We start from the raw sequence: 847 nt of genomic DNA, 5'->3' as shown, positions 1-847 counted from the left end.
TACAGTAAGAAATGAAAGGGACAATTTCAGATGAACCTGGGAAGACATAAAGTGATACAGGGTAGACCAAGCAGAACAAGGAGAATTTTTTTCGAAATAACAACATTGGAAAGACAAACAACTTTAAAACAACTAAGAACTCTGTTGAATATAATGACCAACAACAGTTCTAGAGGATGCAAGACAAAAAGTGCTACCCAGCTCCTCACAAGAGAATGGGCTTAATGTAGATTGAGACACATCTTTTTTGAACATGGCCAGTATAGAAATTGGCTTTGCACTTTCCCCCTCCTGCTGCTCGAGGAGCCGGCCGCCACCATGAATGACACTGTAACCATCAGAACCAGGAAGTTCATGGCAAACAGACTTCTTCAGCGTAAACAGATGGTTATAGATGTCCTTTATCCTGGAAAGGCGACAGTGCCCAAGACTGAAATTCGAGAAAAACTGGCCAAGATGCGCAAGACCACTCCAGACGTCATTTTTGTCTTTGGATTCAGAACCCATTTTGGTGGAGGCAAAACAACAGGCTTTGGCATGATTTATGATTCCTTTGACTATGCAAAGAAAAATGAGCCAAAGCACAGACTTGCAAGGCATGGCCTTTATGAGAAGAAAAAGACATCAAGAAAGCAGTGAAAGGAACGCAAGAACAGAATGAAGAAAGTCAGGGGTACTGCAAAGGCAAATGTCCATGCTGGCAAAAAAGAAGGATTAAAAGGCACTATGGATGATGCTTATCCGTGAAGATAATTTTTCATCAGAACATAAATAAACTATGTAAAAACTTCAAAAAAAAAGAAATTGGCTTTGCTTGGCCTAGAATATTTGTTACAAAGGATTTTTG

General features: G+C 39.9%; 1 protein-coding gene across 1 annotated transcript; it reads left to right on the top strand.

The window, feature by feature from the left end:
* The first annotated feature begins 286 nt into the window (after nt 1-286).
* LOC118851711 (40S ribosomal protein S24-like) lies at nt 287-639 on the top strand. The gene has a single exon (XM_036761223.1). The coding sequence runs from the start codon at nt 319-321 to the stop codon at nt 637-639; it is 321 nt and encodes a 106-aa protein (XP_036617118.1). The 5' UTR covers nt 287-318.
* Nucleotides 640-847: the final 208 nt, after the last annotated feature.

The sequence above is a fragment of the Trichosurus vulpecula genome, chromosome 5, assembly GCF_011100635.1.
Source record: "Trichosurus vulpecula isolate mTriVul1 chromosome 5, mTriVul1.pri, whole genome shotgun sequence".
Classification (NCBI taxonomy): domain Eukaryota; kingdom Metazoa; phylum Chordata; class Mammalia; order Diprotodontia; family Phalangeridae; genus Trichosurus; species Trichosurus vulpecula.
This window is presented reverse-complemented; position numbering and strand designations above follow the sequence as displayed.

Excerpts from the sequence above, each read along its gene's own strand:
- LOC118851711 (XM_036761223.1), top strand. The coding sequence starts at position 319 with ATGAATGACACTGTAACCATCAGAACCAGGAAGTTCATGGCAAACAGA.